We start from the raw sequence: 25,526 nt of genomic DNA, 5'->3' as shown, positions 1-25,526 counted from the left end.
ATATTTTGTTGCAAAAAGAGAAGAAAAAAGTGAAAATTCTTCGGTACCAAACAAACCTCAATATAGTTTAAATATACATACAAATTTTATGAAGGACATTTTTATCAATGCAGTTGTGAAGTCTGCAAATACCAAAGTCTCATATTTTCCATGCTTCAATTTAAATTTTGACAGTTTCTGTTTTTTGATAGAATGCAGGGGGGAATTTGCTTGGTTATTTTGTATCATAAGAAATATCTTTTAAGCCATTATTATATCCAACCAAATCAAATGCAGACTTCCAAGGTTATATTTTAAAAATATTGTAAGGGATCTTAAACTCAACACAAATGTTTAAGTACTTGTTTTGCGAAGCCTACTGAAAAGGTCATTAGAATAGAAATTTTTAAACTGCTAAATAAACTTTTATTAAAAGATCAAAATGACTGACTATCTGTGAAGATAAAATATAAAAGTATCATTACGTATTCTTTCTTCTTTGACAGTGATTTCACATATCACCCATGAGTTGTAATCTTTCCACAGTGTTGGAATGCTGCACTTCATTAATCAAAGTTTGACAGCAGACCATTTTGAGCTCACCTCAACATGTGATTCTAAATAAGCATAAGATTGGCTGCTCAATATTTTTCTGTCATATATATTGTGAATTCATGCAATCACTGCTAACTAACTGATCGTTCATTGGCTACAGCTGCCTTTCATGTTAAAATTTACAATATTGGATACTGTTCCTAATCGTTCAACTTTAAAAAATGATATTACTATTTATTATCAATGGCATCAATAAATATTGATTTGCATTGAGTTATCTCCCATTGTATGTATTAAATATTCGAATCTATCACCCAAAACATTGGAAAAAAGCTAGTCTAAGACAAATAGTTGAAATTAATTGGTCAATGGTTTTATTTCAGCTATAATTTTAAAAGAACAAGCGATAGTATTAGATTTAACAGGTTTAAGAGACATTTAAAATAAAATACGCAGTGATAACGTGTTATGTAGAGTTATCTCCCCTTGTATGTTTATAATTTGAATGAATGTTCCAGGTTGAAGATTTTGTTGTCTATCGGCCAAAACATTGGAAAAAAGCAAGAGTAAGACAAGTAGTTGAAATTTAATTGGTCTTTGGTTTATTTCAGCTTTTACTCTTTAATTACAAAATTAAAGGATAAAGGATAGATTTAATAGGTTCAGGAGATATTAAAAATTTAGTGGTAATGATCATTATATAGGACAGCTATCCGTCCTAAGATGAATAGTTTATTTAGTTATTAATTTTCCACAACTCCTAAATGGAGCCCCTGTTAAAACGATATATGAACTTTAATAAAAAAAAGTTTACTTAAAATAGCCTTTTAGTGATGGTTTTAGGTGTAACCAGGAAGCATGTAGTGAGCAGAGTACACTTTTAAGATTAAAAATACCAAAATGACTAATATAGGAAGTATTATCTATATCTGGTGATTTGAATTAGGAATTTATTTTTTCATTTGTACTTATATGATCATGATATTAACGTTATATGCATATATGTACTTCATAAAAAAAAATATTATTATGGTTAACATGGTAAATTATGTTATTAAACATATTAAAGATATTCTTTGCTGAATTAAGAATCTTAGGTTGTTTTCAATGACTATTGAAAATAGTAAAATACCAAAATTATGTTGATTCTTCCAAACTTTTGGTGGTCAAAAGCATTTGAACCTCTACTTTTTGAGAAGTTAGATTAGTCTTGAACAGTATCATGTTGGTTTTGCCAGCATACTTCGAATTCAAACATCAGAAATTTATGTGTGGAGATTTTTTAATTTTTTTTTGTCATTTTATTGTCCCCATTTTTTTCTTCATATTTTTTTCTATTGTGTTGAAGAAAAAATCTAAATAGACAGCTTATTAAATTTCAATTTGTACCCATATCATGTGAAAAAATCTGTTTAATAACCATCATTATTTGTTTGATTTACCTTTAAATAATTGTACCTGTTGAAAACATCTTTTTGACCCTCGTTATTATCCTGACATATGTTGATGGATAGAATTCCCCTCAAATAGATTAAACGTGAAAAAATTTACGTGATTATATGTCAGCATATTCCTTTCAATTTAAAAATTAATGCTTCTATTATAATTTTATTTGTGTTTAAAAACATTGACCCATGCACACTGACTGCCTAAGAGGGGCCTGTCATGCTTCAGTCATAATAATATAACCACCTAAATTTCCCACAAAAGACAAAAGAGGCAGCCTGTGTCACCTACCCCCCCTTTTTTTGACGATTAAGCTGATTTTCTCTGGCATTTAAACAAAAAAAGCATTCAATAAACAATTAATATAAAAATAGCCTGACTGTATAAAAAAATTAACAAGCTTCTGCTCCACGAAGAACAGATATGACATTTATTTTATCAATAAAATTTTGTGGCGTGTTTTTTTAGCTCACGTGGCCTGAAGGGCCAAAGTGAGCTTATGCCATCACTTGGCGTCCGTCATCTGTCGTCGTCTGTCGTCGTAAACTATTTCAAGAATCTTCTATTCTGAAACTACTAGGCCAAATACTTCCAAACTTTAACTGAATGTTCCTTAGGGTATCTAGTTTATAAATTATATCTGAAGTTTTGATCTATCAACAAACATGGTCGCCATTGCTAAAAATAGAACATAGGGGTCAAATGCAGTTTTTGGCTTATAACTCAAAAACCGAAGCATTTAGAGCAAATCTGACATGGGGTAGAATTGATTATCAGGTCAAGATCTATCTGCCCTGAAATTTTCAGATAAATCGGACAACCCGTTGTTGGGTTGCTGCTCCTGAATTGGAAATTTTAAGGAAATTGGTTATTATCATGAATATTATTATAGGTAGAGATAAACTGTAAACAGCAAAAATGTTCAGCAAAGTAAGACCTAAAAATAAGTCAACATGACTGAAATGGTCAGTTAACCCCTTTAGGAGTTATTGGCCTTTATAGTCAATTTTTAACCATTTTTAGCTCACCTGGCCTAAAAGGCCATGTGAGCTTTTCTCATCACTTGGCGTCCGTCGTCGTCGTCGTCGTCGTTAACAATTTTTCAAACATCTTCTCCTCTGAAACTACTGAATGGATTTGAATGAAACTTAACATGATTGTTCCTTAGTATATCCTGCACAAAATGTGCGCTTCGATTTTTGATCCGTCAAAAAACATGGCCGCCGTTACTTAAAATAGAACATAGGGGTCAAATGCAGTTTTTGGCTTATATCTCAAAAACGAAAGCATTTAGAGCAAATCTGACATGGGGTAAAAATGTTCATTAGGTCAAGATCTATCAGCCCTGAAATTTTCAGATGAATCAAACAAACCATTGTTGGGTTGCTGCCACTTAATTGGTAATTTTAAGGAAATTTTGCAGTTTTTGGTCATTATCTTGAATATTATTATAGATAAAGATAAACTGTAAACAGCAAAAAAGATCAGCAAAGTAAGATCTACAAATAAGTTAATATGACCAAAATTGTCAATTGACCCCTTAAGGGGTTATTGTCCTTTAATGACAATTTTTCACAATTTGTTCATCATATTTGCTAACTTTAAAAAATCTTCTCCTCTGAAACTACTGAATGGATTTGGTTAAAACTTAGCATGGTTGTTCCTTAGATTATCCTGCACAAAGTGTGTGCTTTGATTTTTGATCCGTCAAAAAACATGGCCGCCGTTACTTAAAATAGAACATAGGGGTCAAATGCAGTTTTTGGCTTATATCTCAAAAACGAAAGCATTAAGAGCAAATCTGACATGGAGTAAAAATGTTCATTAGGTCAATATCTATCAGCCCTGAAATTTTCAGATGAATCAAACATCCAATTGTTGGGTTGCTGCCACTTAATTGGTAATTTTAAGGAAATTTTGCAGTTTTTGGTCATTATCTTGAATATTATTATAGATAAAGATAAACTGTAAACAGCAAATATGATCAGCAAAGTAAGATCTACAAATAAGTCAATTTGACCAACATTGTCAATTGACCTCTTTAGGAGTTATTGCCCTTTAAAGACTTTTCACAATTTGTTCATCATGTTGACTTACTTTAAAAAATCTTCTCTTATGAAACTGCTGTATCAATTTCAGCCAAACTTAGGCTAAATGAGTTTCAGAGTTTCAGAGTATCTAGTATAAATTTTATATTTCATTTCCTTGTATGTCAAGAAACATAGCTCCTATGGCTAAAATAGAACATAGGAGAAAATGATTTTTTTTTTGCTTTTGAAGAAAATAGGACGATTCAAAGAACATTTAAATAAATTGAAAAGCCAAAATAATCATTGATGAGAGATTAAACCAAAAAAATTCAGGTGAGCGATTCAGGCTCTTGAGAGCCTCTTGTTCATAAATCTTAGTTATTTTTTACAAAAATCTTCTCCTCTGAAACTACTGGGCCAAATTGAAGTAAACTTGGCCACAACCATCATTGGGGTATCTAGTTTGACAATTGTGTCCGGTGACCTGGCCAACCAACCAAAATGGCCGCCATGGCTAAAAATAGAACATAGGGGTAAAATGCAGTTTTTGGCTTATAACTCAAAAACCAAAGCTTTTAGAGCAAATCTGATAGGGGTAAAATTGTTTATCAGGTCAAGATCTATCTGCCCTGAAATTTTCAGATGAATTGGACAACCCGTTGTTGGGTTGCTGCCCCTGAATTGGTAATTTTAAGGAAATTTTGCTGTTTTGGTTATTATCTTGAATATTATTATAGATAGCGATAAACTGTAAACAGCAATAATGTTCAGCAAAGTTAGATTTACAAATAAGTCAACATGACCGAAATGGTCAGTTGACCCCTTTAAGAGTTATTGCCCTTTATAGTCAATTTTTAACCATTTTTCGTAAATCTTAGTAATCTTTTACAAAAATCTTCTCCTCTGAAACTACTGGGCCAAATTAATCCAAACTTGGCCACAATCATCTTTTGGGTATCTAGTTTAAAAAATGTGTCCGGTGACCCGGCCATCCAAACAAGATGGCTGCCACGTCTAAAAGTAAAACATAGGGGTAAAATGTCAAAAACCAAAGCATTAAGATCAAATCTGACTGTGGTTGAATTGTTTATCAGGTCAAAATCTATCTGCCCTGAAATATTCAGATGGATCGGACGACACGTTACTAGGTTGCTGCCCCTGAATTGGTAATTTTAAGGAAATTTTGCAGTTTTTAGCTCACCTTTCCTAAAAGGAAATGTGAGCTTTTCTCATCACTTGGCGTCCGTCGTCGTCGTCTGTCGTCGTTAACAATTTTTCAAACATCTTCTCCTCTGAAACTACTGAATGGATTTGGATGAAACTTAGCATGATTGTTCCTTAGATTATCCTGCACAAAGTTTGTGCTTCGATTTTTGATCCGTCAAAAAACATGGCCACCGTTACTTAAAATAGAACATAGGGGTCAAATGCAGTCTCAAAAACTAAAGCATTTAAAGCAAATCTGACATGGGGTAAAAATGTTCATTAGGTCAAGATCTATCAGCCCTGAAATTTTCAGATGAATCAAACAACCCATTGTTGGGTTGCTGCCACTTAATTGGTAATTTTAAGGAAATTTTGCAGTTTTTGGTCATTATCTTGAATATTATTATAGATAAAGATAAACTGTAAACAGCAAAAATGATCAGCAAAGTAAGATCTACAAATAAGTTAATATGACCAAAATTGTCAATTGACCCCTTAAGGGGTTATTGTCCTTTAATGACAATTTTTCACAATTTGTTCATCATATTTGCTAACTTTAAAAAATCTTCTCCTCTAAAACTACTCAACCAAATTCAACCAAACTTCATTTGAATGATCAGTAGGGTGTATAAAATAAAGTTTGTGTTTTATTTTCTATTTCGTCAAAAAACATGGCCGAAGGCATTGTTTACCAGGTGAGCGATTCAGGCTCTTGAGAGCCTCTTGTTTAAAACTCTCATTGCTTTGCTTTCATTTTCATTTAATCAAAAAAAATCCATTGGATGCTATTCATATTTACAGATACAAATCACATATTTACTGTATAAAATAAGTTGTCTCACGATTACTCATGATGATAATATGAATATTTCCCCAATCCTAATAGATATTCTTTTATCTGTTCATAAACATCTATTTCATTGACAAATATTCATTATATTGAAATTGGATATTTTGTAACATATGTGGCGACCTTGATTTATTCGTAAATATCTGCTTTAATTGTATCTAACTGTATATGGCAAGTTGTCAAAATATCCAGGCATGGCCCGTCTCCTTAGCATCAAGATTTATTATTCTGGTTCAGCATTCCTACGATTGATTTTGACATTTTATATTGTAGTAGACTTAATATAAATTTGAATTGATTTACAATCATCTTACTATAAGGGGGGAGGGGGTTCTCAATTCTGTATTTTAGGCTTATTTCTTTCTGAAAAAAAATTAGCCAATGTTCTCAATTCCTTATAATATAACACTTCATGACTCAGTTTTTGTAGAATTTTCTCAATTAAAAAAGGGGGCACATTATAATTCTCTATTCTGTAAACCCCATCCATACCCTTGTACAAGCGTTGCCTGTGGAGGGTTGAGGTTAACCGTTTGAAAAAAAAATGAGAATCAGGGGAAAATGCTGAATATGAGGACTTTGAAATAATGAACAGAATTAATATAGTTAGATAAATAAGATGCAGAATGAGTGCCAAGACGACAACTCTCCATCAAAGTCACAATTTTTAAAAATAAACCATTATGGGTTAAAGTCTTCAACACCGATTCTTGGCTCACACCAAACAACAAGCTATAAAGAGCCCTAAAAATGACTAGTACAAACTTTAGGATAGGTGTTTTCTGCGCTAGAGTGCACTTATGTTCATAATTAGGTTGAATCCTTTTTGGTTATTGATCAATATCCATATACAGAGATAATGTAATTTCAAATAAACCAAGACAGGGGTTCAGATATATTATATATATTCATGTAGACAAATAAAATTGAGAATGGAAAAGGAGAATGTGTCAAAGAGACAGCAACCTGACCAAAAAGTAGAAAACAGCCAAAGCCATCAATCGGGTCTTCAACATAGCGAGAAAATCCCACACCCAGAGATGGGCTTCAACTGGCCCCTTAACAAACATGTGTACCAGTACCAGTTCAGTGAAAATGGACGTCATAATAAACTCCAATACGTATATAAATATATAATTGAACTTAAGGTGGTACCCAACACTTTAACTAAAATTAATTTGGCTCGTTTAATTTTCTTAAAATTTTGACAAAGTATTTACTTTGACCATTTAACAAAAATGTAAAAATTTCAAAAAATTTGAACCAACCGTTTTATCAGAAAAAATACACTAGTTATATAGCAATTTGACAAACACCAATTTTGATCATTGAGAAGATTAATATTCCTTTTCAACACAACGTAATTAAAACGTTTAGCTGACTTTACAGAGTTATCTCCCTGTAGTGTTAGGTACCACCTTAAATTGAAAATAGTAAATAGATTAGCTTATAATTTGAAATTGGAGATTGATATAGGGAGTGTATAAACCAAAGGTTAAAGGGACCCTTAATCAATTCATGAAATACTTCTCCCACATACATAAACCCCCAGCTTTGTGGTAATTATGTTACAAACCATCCTTAGTATTTCCGATAAAACATAACCTAATTTGTCGATTGAAATGTTTAAGTTTGTATTTAAATGGTTATCAATATTATTTAGATTTTTATTGACATTTTCAAGTGCTAACATTGTTTAATCTCTTGGGCAAGCAATACAATGTAGAGGTATTTAGTATTGAGGATATAGACGATTAATATGCGATTTAACTCAGTCTGATAAGGCAATAGAAGTAGCCTTTATAACTGATTAATATCCTGTCTGCAACAATTATGTCACTGAAGTTTGATTTTTTTATAAATTCTATGTATAACTGATAAATAGACTTTGCAGTCATCTATAAAATAGAGAATGGAAATGGGGAATGTGTCAAAGGGACAACAACCTGACCAAAGAGCAGACAACAGCCGAAGGCCACCAATGGGTCTTCAATGCAGGGAGAAACTCCCAAACCTGGAGGCATGCTTAAGCTGTCCCTTAAACAAAAATGTATACTAGTTCAGTTATGATGGACGTCATACTAAACTCCAAAACATACACAAGAAACTAAAATTAAAAATCATACAAGACTAACAGAGGTTCCTGAATTGTACACACATAAACTATCACTATATCAGCATAAATATTCTGGGGAACCCTTTACAAATGTTTTAAGGTATAATTAAGAGAGAGTTCTGTTTCTCACAAATTGATCAGATTCTTTATGTGATTGTCCAAAACCAGAAAGGACTATATAGTTGTTGTCGAGCATATCTTAATTTATTTTGCTTAAGGTTGTAAATACAAAAAAAGTTTGTTTTTTTAAGAAATTCAAAAGCAAAACAATTTTTTCAAAAAATAAACTAAAAGACAGACATCCACAAAATATAAATGGTCATTGCACCATATGATAATATACTTTAAAAACATGTCATATAATAATCATAAGGAAATGAGTATAAAAAGATTATGTACTTTTGACATGAGTTTTTAGATTTCCTGTTGAACTTGTTATTACATCCTAAAATATGTCCTGAATTAGTAAAAAGTCGGTCATTATGATAAACAAATCTTTTAGTTTATTGGTATATTGAAAATTTCAGTTGATTAATTCTTATTTTTCAGTAATTAAAAAAAAAATCTAATACATTCTAACATAACTTTTTCTTTCACATCTTTGGATTTTTAATTTAAAACAAAAATATTTAGATCAGGGATCATAAGCTGCATTGCTGATGAAGGTAAACCCAGTAAAGTGTTAATAGATGATGTACACAATTATTTAATGTTATTTTCATTTTGTTTATCTCTTTATATATATGTGAGGAATGCATAGCTATAAACATTCCTGAAATATCCGTTTTGTAAATATACCTTACACATTTTTCTGGTATATAGGATTCAGCATTTATGGTCCTGTATGTTTGAGTTAATCTACTACAATACTTTATATAGCTAGCACAAGTATAGCATAAAAAACTGTGTTACTAAGTTACTAAATTAAAAAAAACTGATTATAATTGAAAAAAATCAAATTAAAGCATGTTGTCTCCACGATTATTCCAATTTATCCGTTATAATTTTCCAGCTGATTTCCAACACTAAAATATTATTCCCCAGAACAGAACCTCATATAATTGCAACAACTGTGTTTTTATAACTCATCAATAATGTACAGTTTTCAGGTTAAATTTCCATTAAAAAATTGATTTTTATTATGCAATTTTCCGTAGGGCAGATATTTACTATAGCAATATTGGTTGACAAGCGGTTAATCCTATCTCTAAGGAGGACGTTCATTCGAAATGCGTTTATAATTGTTTGTAAACATTGAAATAGATTTGATAAAAACGGATTAAACAATCATATTTTTCTTAATTCAGGATACCAATGTATTATGCAGACGGATAAATCTTTTAAGTAGATTAAAGTGTTGTTTTTGATGATGAATGTCTGCTCAAACTTGTTTTTATTACTAAAGATGTTTGATACAGATTCAAAATTCTTCTAAAAAGGTGGGGGGGTTACTTTCATCATGTAATTTTCTACTGACAATTGTGTACAAAGACAAACAGGATTTTTTAATGAACAAGCTTTGCATTTTCACATAAATATATATGAAAAAAGATATTATTCTATTGCAAAATCTTAAAATTCTCATCTTATTGATACTAGATCATGCATCAGCCATTTTCTAAAATATCTGGCCACAACCCATTACTCTAAATATTGGTTTGGTTGTTGTGATGTATTTGTTGTAAATGAAAGAAAAAGCTTTTCGATATATAAGATAAAATGTTTGCTTTTTGTTAAGTTAATTATTCTAACTTATGAGATGGTGAAAATGTAAATTGGCTTAATTAAATCCTATATATATTTTTTTTTCAATTATAATATATATTTACCAGACATACTTTAAACCGTGAAAATTCACTTTTAATTTATTTCCTAATTTCATTACTAAGTTTGCATTTACACAATTTGCAAAACTACAAATTTTAACTTTTACAATAAGCATAAAAAACCTTGTTTCAAAATTTCAATAGGAAAAAACCATTATGTCATTGTATTATATGAAGATACTTGATATAACATGGTAGACTTGAATAGCTTAAAAAAATGTCTACACTGAAGTTAAGAAGGATAATAAAGAAACTGAAGAAGGCCAGACATATTACAAAATATGCATAAAATGAGAAATTTGTTGATTTATAAATTTTTGCTTTGCAATATACCAAATATATAAATTATTCATGGCAGTTTTAATATTCTTGATTGACGATTGGAAAAAGTTATTGTCTACAGATAAACATTATGCAGAAAATAGATTTTTTATAGTTGGATGTAATTTATTTATAGACTACTAACACAGTTTTATTTGAAGCATACATGTAGGTGTAAAATAATGAGAGAATATGTCTGAATATTTTGTGAAATCTCAGATTGTACCTTCTTCAGCACATTTGAAAATAGATGACAGCTTCTGAAACTGACTTAACTTTCAATGGTTAAATTTTACTTGGTGTACAATATTGAAATTCAAAAGTTGTCTTTCAATGGTTAGATTTTACTTGGTGTATGATATTGGTAGTCTCAAGTTGATTTTCAATGGTTAAATTTTACTTGGTTTTACTTGGTTTACAATATTAATAATCTTGTTAATTTAATTAATTTATTTATTGATAAGCTTAAAAATTATATATATCTTTCCACAGACTGATGCATTTAAGTCTCACATTGTCTTTCAATGGTTGTAGTCTACTTGGTGTACAACATTGAACATGTGAAAGTTTCTTGTCTTTTTTCAAACATTTTAATTTGATTTATTAATTAATAAGCTTAAAAATTATATATATATATCTATCTTTTCACAGACTGATGACAGATTGAGGCGGCATTTAGCAGAAGCCATAGCACGGTGCTGTAACTGGGGCAACAACAGGACAGCTTTTGGACGAGAAGGTGCTGTAGCCCCTCTTGTTAAATATTTGAAATCCACAGATGAAGACGTTCACAGATCAACAGCCAGAGCTTTGTTCCAGTTATCCAAAAATCCTGAAAATTGTATAACAATGCATGAAGCTGGAGTTGTTAAGGTAACATATTTCATGTTTTTCTGTGTTGTTGAAATTGAATTTATTTATTATTATTATTATAAGAGTTTATTTACTTTATTATAATGTCATGATTTCTATTATTTTTACAAGGTTTCATTTTAGTGTTTTTCTTGTCCTAGATTCTGAACTTTTTAAATGGATGTGTCTATGCTAGAGGATATTAAATATTTTTATCATGTTTATTGTGAAATGAGCCTAAATAATCCCATCCTGAAAATTTCATACTTTAATTAAATAGTTACTTAGTCTTAAAATGAAACATTAGAACATTTGTACAGTACCGAAAAAAAGAAAGAAATATGAAGTATACAAATAGTATGATTTTACCAATCAATACATTAAAGGGCTGCTAGGTATGTAGCATGCACTTCTCTTTCGAATCTCACCAAATTTTCGGACAGTTTCAGATAGAGAAGTCACTTCTCATTTCATTCTAAAGTAGTGTGAGCCTGACATAAACCCAGGACTTTTATCTATTAAACCAATACAAATAAAAGAAAGGCACTAGGCCTAGGCAGGTCAAGTTTTTTGGTTTCTCTTTGCTGGACGAAGTTGTCGGTACCATATAGTTTTACCCTTGTCCGAACATTCCATTATTTCGTCATTCCGCAACAAACCATTATATGGAGTTATTTTCTAAACGCCTTCAGATATTGGGCTGATTTTTGGTATGTGAGTTAACCATGATGAGTTACAGATTAAGTTTAAGTTTCGTTCCGCTCCCCTAATTTTTTGCCAAAATTACGGGCTTTGGACTTTGAGAAATTGTTTAAAAATCACAGTTATACATTTTTTTTTCTAAACGCCTTCAGATATTGGGCTTATTTTTGGTATGCGAGTTAAACCATGATGGGTTACAGGTCAAGATAAAGTTTCGTTCCGCTGTGCTAATTTTTGCTGAAATTACGGGCTTTGGACTTTGACAAATTATTAAAAATCACAGTTATACAGATTTTTTTTCTATACGCCTCCAGATTTTGATCTGATTTTTGATATGTGAGACTACCATCATGTTTGTGTGTGCATGTGTTTAAATTGAATTGCAGATTTTGCAACTTTTTGGGACGGGGCCATTTGACGTGTTGCTTTGACACATCTAGTTTATAAATATTTCCTTTCGTTTTCTTTCAGCCTTTAATAAAAATGGTCGGAGCACAGGATGAAGAATTACAGGAAGCTTCGGCTGGTTGTATAGGAAACATAAGAAGACTGGCACTGGCCAATGAAAAAGCTCGATACTCATAGTGCAAGACTGTTTAACCAATGGACAACAATTTAATTTACCTGACAAATCTGTGATATTTATGGGGGGAAAAGAATATTGTACTGCCTAATATTGTAAAGATACATGTTAAAATATTTTTGGCAATATTTAAATTTAATGTTATTTTCAGACTATTAAATATGTAATTTTAAGTTAGTGCTGATGTTGGGGATAATTTGTAACGGGAGGAAGGGATGAAAAAGGGGGGAGGGGTAACATCAGTGTACATGCAATTGCATTTTGCAATATATATCTAGCATTATATGATTTTTGTCTGGTAACTTCTGAAAATGAAAATAAATAACAACCAATATTCATTAAATTTAGTTTAATAATTAACATCGATAAATATAAGTGAAACAATGAAACAACATCAAGTATTTTCTGAAGAACAACAATAAATTATACATACATTGGAATTTGATAAGTTATACAACAACAATAATATACAGTTCCCATTTTAACAACAAATTGAAATAAATTGAATTAGCAGTAGACCAAAAATGGATAACATTTGAATTCAATTATTTATAGAACATACAATTACAAAAAAACTCAGGCTATTAGAATATTACAACAATAAGCTACATTAAAATTCTGTTTGCAGTAGAAGAACATCTATTTATTACAAAATAAACTTTGTTATTAATAAAAACAACTGTTATTTCTTTAAAATTAAGATATCTTAAGAACAAATTTATGAAGTTCAGTAACCAGTATTAGAAGAACAGAATATAGAATATAATTATAAAAACCTTTTTTATTGAAATGTAATTGTTAGAAATAACAAATCTGTTATAATTGGTCACAATAAATATTATTTTTCAAATGTTATGCAAATGATTTTGAATAGCATTGAAGATGAAGCAGTGAGAAAAAATGGCAACATTAATTTAAAAAAATGCATTTAATAGATTATTTCTTTCAGTTTTTTTTAACTAGAACAGGTAGAATGTTTTTTTTTTTTTATTATATTTAATTTTTTTTCTGTAATGAACTTTAGATATAATTATTTAAGTTTCATTTAGTTGAAATATTTATTTGAATACATTGTAAATTTCAACTGAGTGTTATGATGAATTTATTCCGTCCTTTGTAAAGATGCAGCTTGAGAAAAAAATATATTTATTAATGTTTTTATTGTAATTTTTATTCCATTTTGTTTTGACTGTAAGAAAAAATATTATAATTTGGACTATTTTACATCTGTTAGCCAATAAAAGAAAGAAAAAATATATCTGTTTTATAAAATATTGTGTGTAGAAAATTATTGTGTCAGGAATACTGTGAATATATTATTGTTCAGTGACCATGATGACGGAGAGATCTAAGTTATTCATCACTGTATAAAAGAGAGGCAAAGGATTAGACCGTTGGTTTTCCCGTTTGAATGGTTTTACACTAGTAATTTTGGGGCCCTTTATAGCTTGTTGTTCGGTGTGAGCCAAGGCTCTGTGTTGAAGTCCGTACATTGACCTATAATGGTTTACTTTTTTTAAATTGTTATTTGGATGGAGAGTTGTCTCATTGGCACTCACACCACATCTTCCTATATCTATATAACATAAGCTTGTCAACACTGAGATTGTGAGCTGAAAAGCCTGAAACCCAGCACTTGGATGATGTGCTCAACTCAATTCATATCACCTTCAACAATGAGAAAACCCATAAAGGTATAAAAGCCCCTGACATGAAAAATATTACACAATTGAATTGAGAAAACTAATAGTCTAATTTGTAACAAAAATAAATATGAAAGACATGAACCAATGAAAAACACTTAACTGCAGGCTCCTGACTTGGGACAGGCATATATTGAATATGGAGGGGCTAAACTAGTTGGCTAGTGCCAAACCCTACCCCTTATGCTGGACAGTGGTGTAACAAACAACATAACATACTATAAAAATCAAATGAAAATGGCTTACTTAACTTATAAGATTAATACAAAGTAAAAAATATTTAATTAAAACACAAATCTGCAGCGTATCTATACATTCCACATAAAAAAGACTTAGTAAAGATCTGAGAGTAATCACAAAAACAATGAGAGTCCCAACTATGTATTGGTTTCCGAAGCTACACAAAACACCTTACAAATATAGATTTATTTCGTCTTCATGCCATTGTTCCACTACTAAATTATCTATTCTTTTCACCAGTACACTTGGTACAATCAAAAACCTGATAATAAATTGTTCAAATAAGGCCTTCGAAAATAATGGAATTAATTACTTTTGGAGTGTCAAGAACTCATTGGAAGTACAATGTACTTGATAAATTGCATGCTTATATTGGTGATTTTGAATCTGTTCTAAGTTTTGATTTTTCTACCCTATATACCACATTGCCTAACATTCTCATTAAGAAAAAATTCACACACCTAATTAAATGGGCATATAAAAAGTCAGAATGTGAATGTATATGTTCAAACCCTTTTAGGTCATTTTTTAGTAGCAATAAACAAAAAAACTATGTCAATTGGACATGCTTTGATACTATATTTGCCCTTGTATTTTTACTAGATTTTTGTTCGCTTTGGAGATTCCGTATATCGTCAGGTTATTGGAATTCCAATGGGGACTAACTGTGCACCACTTATTGCGGACCTGTTTTTGTATTGCTATGAGTTACAATTTATGAAAAAAATTAGCAAAGACCCATCGAAACAACATCTAATACACAAATTTAATAATACTTTTAGATATTTGGATGATATTTTGGCTCTCAATAATGACGACTTCAGTTTGTATACAAAGAAATTTTTCCTGTTGAACTTACTTAGATTAAAGCTAATACTAAAAATGACCACTGTCCTTTCCTTGATCTTGATATCTATATCATTAACGGAAAGCTAAATACTAAAATTTATGATAAAAGAGATGATTTCTCATTTCCTATCGTTAATTATCCATTTTTAGATGGTGACGTTCCCTTGTCACCATCTTACGGTGTTTAAATATCTCAACTTTTACGATTCGCTCGTGTATGTAACAATGTTTTAGATTTCAACGAGAGAAATTTATGTATTACTGAAAAATTATTACACCAGGGTTTTCAATATCACAAACTGGTTAAAACATTTACTAAATTTTATCATCGGTATAAGGACATCATTCCTAAATATAGCTCAACATGCAGACTTCTTATACGTTCAGGTATTTCACATCCAATATTTTATGGAAATATTCTTAATTAAGCACAAAAATGTCAGTTTTCACCTCAGAAGCTATCAAAACCTTTGAATAGACTTATCAAGAAGGGATTTAGTTACGATACTGTTGTCAGGTCATTAAAGATTGCATATTTTGGCAATAATATTGATTCACTTATAGGGTCTTTGCATCTGAACTAAACACATTTATTTAAAAACCAGTTTTTGGCATGACACGGGTTATGTTCTTCTCATATATGTTATGATGGTATGATACTAAAACCCTCACGAGGAGGATTGTGCCTGATATTCATATGATGAAGACATAATTTTTCAATCAGTTTAATTAAAGTCTGGAGCTGGCATGTCAGTTAACTGCTAGTAGTCTGATGTTATTTATGTATTATTGTCATTTTGTTTATTTTCTTTCGTTACATCTTCTGACATCAGACTTGGACTTCTCTTGAACTGAATTTTAATGTGTGTATTGTTATGCGTTGGAGGGTTGAGATCTCACAAACATGTTTAACCCCACCTCATTATTGCGCCTGTCCTAAGTCAGGAGCCTCTGGCCTTTGTTAGTCTTGTACTGTTTTAACTTTTAGTTTCTTGTGTACAATTTGGAGTTTACTAAGGCGTTCATTATCACTGAACTAGTATAAATATTTGTTTAGGGGCCAGCTGAAGGACGTTTCCGGGTGCGGGAATTTCTCGCTGCATTGAACACCTGTTGGTGACCTTCTGCTGTTGTCTTGCTATATGGTCGAGTTGTTGTCTCCTTGACACATTCCCCATTTCCATTCTCAATTTTATAGTAATAGGCAGCTTGTTCAAAGCAAATAAAAACTAATGAAATTATCATGAATCTAATTTTGTTATTTTCATAAAAAGACAATAATGACCAATAAAAATTAAAATATAGAAGACCATACCTTTGACCTATAATGGTTTACTTTTATAAATTGTGACTTGGATGGAGAGATGTCTTAATGGCACTCATACTGCATCTTATATCTATGCAAACACAAAAGGTCAACTCTATGGAAAAAATAAAAACTTCAGGAATGGTATTGCTTAGTCACAAACTCATTTCATAGGAAACTAAAGTTTGAGAAAAAAACAAGAATGTGCATACTGAAATGTCTTGCCTACATTTCTTATCATAATTGAAATAAGTTCAAAGTATGCAAGGTTTACACAATTTTCAAATAAAATTAATATTATCAATGATTATTGTAAATAAGGTCAAGGTCATATGAACCCTGTCAAACATACCTGTTTTCTTTACAATTATACAACACACACAATATAGTTAAATATATATAAAATATATTGCTTATGGTATGTTAAACAAGGAACTAACTATTAAAATATAACATTGAACAATAAACCATAAAAATGAGGTCAAGGACAAATGAAACCAATCAGAAAGGTATGCACATTCTACAATCATCGTGTATCATTCCATAAATCAAATATTGTTGACCTATTTCTAATAGAATCAGAAAAACGGATCATAACACAAAAACTTGAAAATTAGGTCAACTGTAAACTCCAGACCAAAAGTTTGGAAAAACCGTGATAAAACATATAAGCCTAAGCCGCTTAGCAGGTACACTTTGCATGAGAGAGTAGCAATCTTAAAGGCGGCAGGGTGAACATGTTTTGATGAGATCTCAGTCCCTCCCCTTGTATTATTAAGTTTTTGACAGTATTGGTCATTACAGTATTCATAAAATCGTTAGATTGAGTTAAATAGATATTTAAAAATATTTTAATTCTGTATAGTTCATTCCAATTGAAAGTAGTATTATGAATGCATGCAGACTTATATTACTTATTTTACGCTCAGAGATTTTACGAGAAACAATATATTCACAATATTGTTATAAATCATTTAATTAGAAAAATACATTTATCTTTTCATCAATATGTTGCCTATTTAAGCAGATAGCTATCATGTGTCTATTGTTTACACACGTATCTGCATCTCAATAAAAACGAAACGCATTGTATAAAATGTATATATGCACAATCGTATGAGGGTATGGATGGTGTTAATGGGATACAGAATATAATGGACAAAATGTGCAAAATAAAGGACTAAAAAATAACAAGAATAAGAAATGGAGAAAAATAGGCAAAAATATGAAGAATAGAGAATAATGTGATGCTAAAATGCAAAGAATAGATAGTAATAATAAGCAAAATTTATAAAGAATAGAGAATAATAAGCAAAATTTATAAAGAATAGAGAATAATTAGCAAAATCCAAAAAGAATAGAGAATAATAAGCAAACAATATATAAAGAATAGAGAATAATAAGCAGAATTTATTAAGAAAAGAGAATAATAAGCAAAACGTATTACGAATAGAGAATAATGAGCAAAATCCAAAAAGAATAGAGAATAATAAGCAAAATTAATGAATATAAAATAATAAACAAAACGTATTTTAAAAGAATAGAGATAATAAGTAAAATTTATAAAGAATAGAGAATAATAAGTAAAATTTATTTAGAATAGAGAATAATAAGCAAAATTTATAAAGAATAGAGAATAATTAGCAAAATCCAAAAAGAATAGAGAATAATAAGCAAACAATATATAAAGAATAGAGAATAATAAGCAGAATTTATTAAGAAAAGAGAATAATAAGCAAAACGTATTACGAATAGAGAATAATGAGCAAAATCCAAAAAGAATAGAGAATAATAAGCAAAATTTATAAATAATAGAGAATGATTAGCAAAATTTATAAAGAATAGAGAATAATAAGTAAAACGTATAAAGAAAAGAGAAAAATGGCTTCAAATACAGAATAGAAGTTTTTCTCCTGCAGAACCTTGTATATGCACAATTGTATTACTAGACAATCAAACTTTCAATTTCCCGTATAAATGTCATTTTAATCAATAGAATGAGATGTTGAAACTTGAAATGTATGTGTCTGTAGGCAATATTGATCATATGGAAACAATTCAGCTATACATTCTAGAATTATATATATTTTAAATATATTTCAAAAAACGAAATGGCTGACTTAATGAATATTCAATAAAAGTACACATTGTTTGTGTGCATTCAGATTCCATAGGAAAAGAGGGTTCTGTGTATTGAACTAAATTTATTTACTGCAACAGACGATCTGTACGAAACCCTTGAAGGGTATTCGTGAGAGATTTAAGTTCGAAGAAAGTCCTATTCCAATCAAACAATAGATGAAAAAGAAACAGTATATTTTAAAAAAGTTGATGAATTTATATGTGAAATAAATAACTTTGCACTGGATGGTAAACTAAGTGGAATTTGTTACTTTGTAGTAAAGAATGTACATGTGCTACAATGTAGTGGACTTTGTTACTATGTAGTGGTTTTGTGTCTTTGTATAGTGGACTTTGTTACTATGTAGTGGTTTTGTTACTTTGTATAGTGGACTTTGTTACTATGTAGTGGTTTTGTTACTTTGTATAGTGGACTTTGTTACTATGTAGTGGTTTTGTTACTTTGTATAGTGGAATTTGTTACTATGTAGAGGTTTTGTGTCTTTGTATAGTGGAATTTGTTACTATGTAGTGGTTTTGTGTCTTTGTATAGTGGAATTTGTTACTATGTAGTGGTTTTGTGTCTTTGTATAATGGAATTTGTTACTATGTAGTGGTTTTGTTACTTTGTATAGTTGAATTTGTTACTATGTAGTGGTTTTGTGTCTTTGTATAGTGGAATTTGTTACTATGTAGTGGTTTTGTTACTTTGTATAGTGGAATTTGTTACTATGTAGTGGTTTTGTTACTTTGTATAGTGGAATTTGTTACTATAACGTGGTTTTGTTACTTTGTATAGTGGAATTTGTTACTATATATGTAGTGGGTTTTGTCGAGCCTGCGACTTTAGTTGCAGAAAGCTCGACATAGGGATAGTGATCCGGCGGCGGCGGCTACGGCGGCCGCGGCGGCGGTGTTAGCTAACTTCTTAAAAGCTTTATATTTTAGAAGGTAGAAGACCTGGATGCTTCATACTTTGTATATGGAGGCCTCATGATACGAAGTTTCCGTCAGTCACATGTCCAATGTCCTTGACCTCATTTTCATGGTTCAGTGACTACTTGAAAAAAAGTTAAATTTTTTTGTAATGTTACGTTCTCTCTTATTATAAGTAGTAGGATAACTATATTTGGTATGTGCATACCTTGTAAGGTCCTCATGCCTGTCAGACAGTTTTCACTTGACCTCGACCTCATTTCATGGATCAGTGAACAAGGTTAAGTTTTGGTGGTCAAGTCCATATCTCAGATACTATAAGCAATAGGTCTAGTATATTCGGTGTATGGAAGGACTGTAAGGTGTGCATGTCCAACTGGCAAATGTCATCTGACCTTGACCTCATTTTCATGGTTCAGTGGTTATAGTTATTTTTTTTGTGTTTTGGTCTGTTTTTCTCATACTATATGCAATAGGTCTACTATATTTGTTGTATGGAATGATTGTAAAGTGTACATGTCTAGCGGGCAGATGTCATGTGACCTTGACGTCATTTTCATGGTTCAGTGTTCAAAGTTAAGTTTTTGAGTTTTGGTCTTTTTATCTAATACTATATGCCATAGGTCAACTATATTTGGTGTATGGAAATATTTTATGATCTTTATGTCAGTCGCACAGGTTTTGTTTGACCCTGACCTCATTTTCACGGTTCATTGCACAGTGTTAAGTTTTTGTGTTTTGGTCTATTTTTCTTAAACTATAAGTAATGTGTCAACTATATATGTTGTATAGAAGCATTGTTAGCTGTACATGTCTGCCTGGCATGGTTCATCTGACCTTGACCTCATTTTCAAGGTTTATTGGTCTTTGTTTAGTTATCTTGGTTAATGTTAAGTTTATGTGACAGTTGTAATAAAGCTTAGCTTTATACTTAGGACTATCAACATAATATCAATGATTAGTATAGAAGGCGAGACATTTCAGCGTGTGCACTCTAGTGTTACTTTGTATAGTGGAATTTGTTACTATATATGTAGTGATTTTGTTACTTTGTATAGTGGAATTTTTACCATATAGTGGTTTTGTTACTTTGTATAGTGGAATTTGTTACTATGTAGTGGTTTTGTGTCTTTGTATAGTGGAATTTGTTACTATGTAGTGGTTTTGTGTCTTTGTATAGTGGAATTTGTTACTATGTAGTGGTTTTGTTACTTTGTATAGTGAAATTTGTTACTATGTAGTGGTTTTGTGTCTTTGTATAGTGGAATTTGTTACTATGTAGTGGTTTTGTTACTTTGTATAGTGGAATTTGTTACTATGTAGTGGTTTTGTTACTTTGTATAGTGGAATTTGTTACTATATATGTAGTGGTTTGGTTACTTTGTAATATTATTTGCCACTGGACGTAAAGCAACCAACAATCAATCAATTGTTACTTTGTATAGTGGAATTTTTTTTATGTAGCGGTTTTGTTACTTTGTATAGTGGAATTTGTTACTATGTAGTGGTTTTGTTACTTTGTATAGTGGAATTTGTTACTATATGTAGTTGAATATGTTACTATGTGGTGAAATTTGTTACGTTGTAATTAAATGTGTTACAATGTATAGTGGAACTTGTTACTATGTATATACGTAGTGGAATTTGTTGCTATGTAATTGGATTTGTAACTATGTAATTGAATTTATAACTACATGTATATGTAATTGAATTTGTTATTATGAAGCGGAATGTTTTACTATGTAGTGGAATTTGTAACTTTGTAGTTGAATGTATTACAATGTAGTTTGATTAAGAATTTAAATAAAGTGAAATACTTTTATCATCCAAAAACCAGCCCCTAAAAATCTTACGAATAAACTACAGGGAAAAGCCGCGGTGAATGTTACCGATTAAACTTATACCAAGGAACAATGCTATATGGATTATGGCCCTGGAACATAATTGTGAACCTATCCCGCCCTTTTTCCACTTTCCAGAAAACAAAAAAACAAAACACTGTTGCTAACTATCTTTATAACTAAATCTTTTCTGTCCATTAAATTATGATGGAATACGTGTACAAACCCAAGTCTATGATTAAAGATAATTTATTAACTTTATATACTAGAAAGGTCAAATTTCGAACGGCCAAATGGGTTAATGAACTTTGACAACGTCCATACTGTGTACATATATATTAGTGTCTGTGACCAACACATCCAGTGTGACATCCGTATTTACCAAATATGTAGTCATTGCACAAGGTCATGCATGTTTTTCTGTATATGAAATCTAATTAAAGGTAAACAGCGGCTGATATTACAGCGTAAACATAATGTATGATTGAGGGTCTGGATGGGGTTGGGAGGTTGGGGGGGGGGTTATTCTGTAAACATTTAATTTTTACCCCTTTTTTCTCTATTCTTCAAAAAATTAACCCCTTTTTTCTCTAATCTTCAAAAAATTAACCCCTTTTTTCTCTAATCTCAATTTTTTTCCAATCTCAATTTTTTTCCAATCTCAATTTTTTTCCCCGTTATTCTCTAATCTTTATTTTTTAAGGGCATTATTCTTTAATCATTTAACCCCATACAAACCCTCATGATTGATATAAATCCGAATATATTTGTAACATATTTTCTAAATTCTCATCAAGTACTAGTATAACCCATATAGAAGTCTAAGTTCTCGTACACGGTCTTATATATTGTTCATTGAACTGTGATAGCAGTCATCGTAATTGGGTTTTTCGTTGATTATGAAGTCTCACTTCTATTCACGTGAGATATGTCTCATCTGAATTAGGTCATTTGTTAAAGTTTTATCATATCCTTAGTTTTATAATTATCAGTTTTGTCCTCACGGTGAATTTATAGTTCGTCTTATGATCACTGTTATCTGCAGTCATACCACAATGACAACAAACACGATCGAAACATAATGTCTTTATAAACATTGAAATCATGATTTGGCTATGAAATTGATATATCTTATAATTCTGAAACTGATATCAATAAATGGTCCATGAGTATTTTCATGAGGGTCATGATAAGGGTGTCCTCATTTCTATAATGTTTACACCATTTTGTTCTATTCTACATGCACCCCCTTTTCTTATGATTCTGTAAACCCCATTACGATAACAAACAACTGCGTTTATGACTATAGTTGTTACGCTAACTGAAAAGTAATATTTGGCTGGTGGGACCGGGTCTCCCTTTTTGAGATACATATATAGCTATTGCATTGACTTTTACAAGTCCCAGTTTTAAATTGGCTTGTTGGCGCACCGTCCTCCTTTTCCAATATCCTTGATATTAAGCATCTAAGAATTTGCACAAAAATCGCGCATTTTACTGGATAATTGCAGATTTACTGTGAGGAGACAATCACATTTGAATAATTTTTAGTTGGTTGGTGGGGGTTCAAGTTGTTTAATCTTTAGAGTTCTAAGTTGTGAGTTGTATAGGCTGTTTTTTTCGTTTTCCAGTTTTTCTATGGTTCGCATGGCATTTTCAGAATATTTTTGATTTATGATTTTGACTATCCCTGACAAATAGGTATATTTTAATTCCTTTGTTAATTTGTGTTAATACATCAATGTCATTCTGCTTACTAGTATTTTCTTCTGTTGCTTAGTCTAACAACGGATTCGGACTTCTTTATATTGAGCTTTTAGTGTTCGTTCTGTTGTATTTTGTTTATTTGCTACTTTCCAGAGAGGTATAGGCAAAGGTAGCGTTGAGATCTCACAAAACATGTTTCACCCCTTCACATCTTTTAACCTGTCCCAAGACGAAGTCATGAACATCCAGACTTTTTTTAATGTGTTCAGGCTTTTAAAAAAAATTTGTAACTTTCACAGTTTAGTGTGGCGTTCATTTCGCTGACCACATTTTCCCACCTCAATCAAAGTCAATGTGTACATTAAAATGGAGAAAGAGAAAAACTAACACTCAACCCTGGACTAGAGGCCCTAAAGAGTCTGTGTCGCTTAATAGACAAAGGACAATCTCCAAAATTGTAGACGAAAATAGATTTTACGACAAAAAATGTTTTATTGAACTTGTATTGTTGGTTATTTAGAGGTCAGTTTCCCTCTATCTTCTTTACTTCTTGCTCAAAACATAAAAGAGGATAAAAAACCGCAGTCTTTATTTAGGGAAACGCTCTGGACAGTGACAGTCTGCTAACTATACATCGGCAAACTTTGACCAATCTTGTTAGTAGATTTTGTCCTGCTGATCAGCTTTTGTAATTTGAAGTTGTTTTCTATCTTTTTTAAAGAAAATATTTGATAAGGCAAATTATGACCAGTTACACAGTAAAATGTAAGACTTAAATTACAGATTTAAGAATCATTTAAGAGAAAAAAAAAATAAAAAGATATGGGGTATCCATCACTGACTCAAACTCATTTCATGCACACTGCGGCAAAACAAAAAAAACAACAAAAAAACAACAAAAAAAAACCAAAAAACAACAACACACACAACAAGTAAAGTAACCGCGCTTTTATTGATGTTCTTCATCTCAAAGTGTTATGATATTGTACTTATTGTATTTATTTATGTTGGCCTAATTTGTGTTGTATGGCCTGATAGTTGTTTACAGAATAATCTTAGAACTGTGCAGTTTAGAAATCTCTGGAACAATTACAGAATGATTGGAACTTTCCAGAATGATCCTTATAAAAGATGCGTTATATAAACTTCTACATTTTACTAGAAACTTCTGTTGGAACTTTCTAGGATGTTCCATTATAGACTGTTCTAGAATCTTCCATGAAAACTATATATATACAGACACTAAAGTTAAACGCTCTCTCTTGGATTTGGACTTAGACATCGATAGACATTAATATTCATAGCCTTTGGATTGACACTTTTATTCTACAAACAACATCATACTGGATTGTGACCGTAATATTCAGATTGGATTCCGAAAGATATCCGGATACAGATAAAGATAAAAGATTGGACTCATATTTTGACAGTTAAGTTGACAGTAATATTTGTGTAATACTTCTTGTAAACTTTTGTATAATAAATATTGTTAAATTTTATTATTGATTTGTGTCTTTTGTTGGCTACAATTTAAAGGCGATTTCTGGCCGTAACAAAAGTCACAGTAAGGCTTACATTAACGTGCCGGATCCAGAAAGAAAAAAAAAACTCATACCACAATGCAAGATTAGATCGATGAGGGGATATGACCTTTAACGCGATCGGGTGAAATTAAGCTCGGGTTTTCGGGATTGACCAAAGGAATTCTTTTTTCGAATTTCGGGATGTCGTGTTTTTAAGCCCGGGATTTCGGGATTTGGACTCCACCTATAACCCCCTCCCCCCCCCCCCCCCCCATTTAGATGGACCCTAGCACCGGCTTCAACGGAATTATTGGCAAAAATAATTCGAATACACTTTGTAAGATGTAACACCATAAAATCGGGCCCGCTCAAAATAGAACATACTGAAAAGTAGTACCCTGTTCCAGGCATAGGTGTACATATCAAACTTTAGTGATATACAGTGGCGGATCCAGGGGGGGGGGGGGGTTCCGGGGGTTGGAACCCCCCTTTTTTGCCGATCAATGCTTTTGGATGGGAGCATATAGTTGGACCCCCCCTTTTTTGCCGATCAATGCTTTTGGATGGGAGCATATAGTTGGACCCCCCCCTTTTACTCTGGGTTGGGACCCCCCCTTTTTAAAATGGCTGGATCCGCCACTGGATATAGGTAAAATTTATTACTGAATTAATATAACAAAGGTGAAGGACTGAAATCATATTTATGCGTTCGATTTTCAGTCATCTATGATTGTGAAATACATATCGTATCGACAAACATAAGTAAATTAGTCACCCAGAGTATGATTGATAAACTTAGATTTCTTCCTTAAAATAAATAACTGACGTCAAACT

The 25,526-nt window shown here is 31.3% G+C and overlaps 1 protein-coding gene across 2 annotated transcripts in view; it reads left to right on the top strand.

The window, feature by feature from the left end:
• Positions 1-13,722, top strand: part of LOC143058965 (outer dynein arm-docking complex subunit 2-like) — a 28,856-nt gene extending 15,134 nt beyond the window's left edge. For both annotated transcript variants that reach the window (XM_076232441.1, XM_076232440.1), the window contains 2 exons: positions 10,981-11,202; positions 12,355-13,722. In XM_076232441.1, coding sequence (XP_076088556.1) covers positions 10,981-11,202; positions 12,355-12,468 — 336 coding nt within the window. In that variant the 3' untranslated portion in view covers positions 12,469-13,722. The remainder of the gene's footprint in view (positions 1-10,980; positions 11,203-12,354) is intronic.
• Positions 13,723-25,526: the final 11,804 nt, after the last annotated feature.

This window comes from Mytilus galloprovincialis, chromosome 14 (assembly GCF_965363235.1).
Source record: "Mytilus galloprovincialis chromosome 14, xbMytGall1.hap1.1, whole genome shotgun sequence".
Lineage (NCBI taxonomy): Eukaryota > Metazoa > Mollusca > Bivalvia > Mytilida > Mytilidae > Mytilus > Mytilus galloprovincialis.
The sequence above is the reverse complement of the archived record's forward strand: the minus strand, read 5'-3'. Positions and strand labels throughout refer to the sequence as shown.